Source organism: Lissotriton vulgaris, chromosome 5 (assembly GCF_964263255.1).
Source record: "Lissotriton vulgaris chromosome 5, aLisVul1.2, whole genome shotgun sequence".
NCBI classification, from domain to species: Eukaryota; Metazoa; Chordata; class Amphibia; order Caudata; family Salamandridae; genus Lissotriton; species Lissotriton vulgaris.
In genome coordinates, this window is record NC_141693.1 from 308,366,016 (window position 1) to 308,369,764 (window position 3,749).

Consider the following 3,749-nt stretch of genomic DNA (forward strand, 5'->3'; position numbering starts at 1 on the left):
GATATAGCAAATCGGCCTTTTTCGTGATGTTTATACTCCTATGTATCTTGTGGGGACTTGCTTTACATTCAAGCTTTTACAATGAAGTACGTTTGCCAGAAAGGTCCTCTGGTGCCTCAATGTCTCCCTAACTTGCTCTTGTACACAAGTTGAGAACTGCAAAACTGCTCTTTTTAAATAAGCCTCCTTGAGCTCTTAGTTTGATGTCAGAATGAAGTTCAAACACCCATAAAGTGAGGTATTCAACAAGCAAAGGAACACAATGTTCAGAATTATCAATACATAAGCCCGTAGTTGTCTGGCATGTGTACAAAGGACAAAACAGAAAATTTCATTTTAATCACCTCTCCAACAGGTCTGACTAAGTTTGATTCTTTCAAGTGATTATCAGCTTTGTTTCACAGCACTGTTTTAAATTGAAAGCTTAGTTGCAATGAGTTCTTGTTAACATTATATTACGTCACTGGTCAAGACCACCAGAAACTGACGGAAAAGCTCACATCAAGTGAACGCACATAATGCCACCATTTGACCGGAATAAACAGAATCTGCCCAGGAGATAGAATACACTCTTGATGCACAGCTTTTTTAAACTCAGGGAACTTCTCCAAGTCTGCATTTTCTACATCCACCTGACTGGTGTTGTGCAAGATGGAAGTCTCATGTGGATACACATTTTCAGATTCATTAGGGGAATATAAGCGGATGTATTTTTTTCCGACTACTTGAGCTAAAAAGTTCTGTTGGGGGTCATGGTGAAGAGGAGAAACCGTTCCCACTGGACCAAACCATGCATTCACTGTAATGTCCTCTTCATCCCCTTCCCCCAGACAGCAGTAATCTGGGATGCAAATGTCGCTCTTCAGTTCAGGTATCTGGTCAAAAAGCTGATGCTGAGCTAGGTATCCAATGCTGCTCTGGGGATCTACTATAAAATTACTAATAAACTCATCAACTGTCATAAGGGTCTGCGACCAAGCTTCATCCGTATATCGAGAACCCACCTCCACAGGGACTGTCCGACAACCAGCTACTTCAGATATATAATCTGAACTCCACTTCTTCATGCAAGGCCAGTGATCAATAACCCCATTTAATATGACCGGCTTCTGAGGAAGAAGGTAGTTATCTCTGAAGTGCTGTAGGGATGGACAGTAAAGTTCTGGAACTGCAGTTTCCTTACTAATCACTGGAAGCAAGGGGCAAGAGTCACTCTTCATTTTCTTTGTAGTGCAATCCCTGTTTCCTCCCTCAGCAGATCTCTTTCCAAATGCCAAATATTTCTGGAAAATATTTATGATTCTGACAAGAATGTTGTCCAGAATGGATGATCCCATTAACAGTCCCATATCACAGGCTCTTACAGCTTCTCTTAGCGAACATTCATCAGTACACAGTCCCAAGGCCTTAAAAAGGCACCCGTAAGAATAGACTCTTCTCCATTCTTTGTCCACGTCTTTCCAGGTTCCACCATTCAGTTTCTCCCACGCATAGTCCAATATTACTTGACTAGTCCGCAAACATTTGTGGTTTTCCTTGTTATACAATTGATCCGCTGCTTCTCGAAGTAAAAATACAATACTTGTGTCAACTTTTTCTGTGAAATTAAGGCCCAATCCTTCCTTAGAGTCTGGCAAAGTAGTCATGATGTCACCCCAGAGGGAATGCATTTCTTTCTTCTGCTCCATGTTTCTCATTCTAGTTTTGATCTCTGCTGCTCGAAATAGTGCCATAAATCCTGTTATCACTATTCATTCGGAACACCCAGTTGGATCTTGAACCTTATTATCAGACACAAACGCATATAAATCAATATCCAATTTTGCAGGGTCCAAAAAAATCATCCACAAACTTTAAATGTTAGATGCACTGTTAAGAGCCCGGTTTCTTAATAAATGAGCATCCGTGTCACAATTTGCTCCATATGTAAGTGCGGTCTAGCAAATCCACAACAGCTTCTCCATTCTGCATCAAGAGGTTGTGGGTCGCCTGTCGATTTTAAATATAGAAGGAATTCCACCTGCACAAAAATCACACAAAATATTTCAGAAAAACCACTCCATGTTTATGTTTCATGGATTAGCGTAATTGTGTAAAAAGGTATTTCAAATGATGTACTATTATATTACCATTGTGAAAGCCATACAGACCCACCCTCTGAAGCAAAGATGAGTTCGGGAAACCTTTCTGAAAAGGATAATGCCTACATGCTAAAATGCAGTACCTATATTTCCAACGTAAGGTAACTAGATAAAGGAACAAGAAAGGGAAATATAGCGAAGAAAAGGGCACACAATTACAGAGCAGGGGTGAAAAAGTATAAACAAAAAAATTTGCAAGTGGATAAAAGTTACAATATCAGCTGAAGAGTTGGTCCATCTATTAGGTTACAATTCTGCAATGTTTAATAAATGCAGGATGTTTACTCTAACATTTGCCATCAATGAAATATCAGGCTGTGAAAGTGAAAACAAATTAAAATATTGTGACTACATGCTTTCATGAAACAAAAAGGTGTAAAAAAAAAAAAAACACTCTGTGATATATCTGTTTTACGTAATGTGCTAATCCTGACAATTGCTCCTTTTCCGGTTGTTGTTTTTTTTGCATTGTTATTTTGCGTTTCCTTAATAAGAAGATTTATAATTTTTAAAAAAAACACACAAACAAATAGATTACTGTCTGTAATGAACACAAACAATGCAAGCCATTGAGATCACACCCTTGACAGTTCCTCATCAATCATGCCACCCTTTGTTCATTTAACTGTATATTTGTTAGTCCCCAACGAACTGCATGTTAACAAGTTATTAATTATGTTAGCGTCAATCAGAAGTGTTTTTGGAGGTAGCACCTTCGCCCCTTTAAAGATTTTGCAATCATGCAATTTTCAATTTGTATGATTGATAAAAATCATTACAATATGCATTACAACTATTTCAAAAACACCTTTCTCGTGATGTTTATGCAACAATATTATAGAATTTTCATAGAAACTTCTGTCCAGTGTCAAAGATGTTCATAATAAGTAGAGTACTAAGAAAAGATAAGGCAAGTAGACATTATCACATAATTTCTTCCAAACTCAAAAAACGGCAGTCTACAAAGCATTGATTATATCATATGACTACGTAAAAAGAGTGTCAACACGCAAAGTTCAAATCATTTTTACATTTCTGCATCATTCTTCAGTCAGGGCAGGCTGATCAGGTCTTTATCAATGCAACTGCAGTGTTCCTCAATCAATGCTATCCTTTTGTGCATTCATGGGCAAACATTTTACCATTAGCCTTTTCGAGGTCGATAATAGACAGGTCTAAATATTCAACTAGTCTGCAGGCTAATTGTGTGTCAGTGCTCAGGACACAAGCTGGAGTGGCATCCTTTAATGTGCGTAGCCCCAATCCTAAAAAGTATAGATTCCAAAAAAGTCTGCAAAAAGCTCAAACCAAATGTGCATAGACAAATAATGTGAGACATGGATTACAACCTATAGCCACAACCTCTACAGTATTTAGAGGAGAAAGTATCCTTTGAGCTCCAGCCTGATAGTAAATGTGCTAATAGTAAAAGGTTGAATCTCAACTATTTTGTTCTGATTATTGTTTTCAAGTTAGCTCTCAGCTAGTTCTGCGCTGTTGGTTAAATAAATGTTGGCAATAAAAGCTCAATTCTACAGAAGGTCTGTGTTTAACAGAAAATAGACCACAATTGTTGGATTTTTTGCAAATTTCTTGAAAACACTAGTT

General features: G+C 37.8%; 1 protein-coding gene across 1 annotated transcript; it reads right to left on the reverse strand.

Annotated features, from left to right (window-relative positions):
* Positions 1-325: 325 nt before the first annotated feature.
* On the reverse strand, positions 326-1,853 carry KDM8 (lysine demethylase 8 (putative)). The gene has a single exon (XM_086921537.1). It carries the CDS (start codon positions 1,731-1,733, stop codon positions 468-470), a length of 1,266 nt encoding a protein of 421 aa, XP_086777663.1. The 5' UTR covers positions 1,734-1,853; the 3' UTR covers positions 326-467.
* Positions 1,854-3,749: the final 1,896 nt, after the last annotated feature.

Coding starts and splice junctions, on each gene's coding strand:
- KDM8 (XM_086921537.1), bottom strand. CDS start 1,733: ATGGCACTATTTCGAGCAGCAGAGATCAAAACTAGAATGAGAAACATG.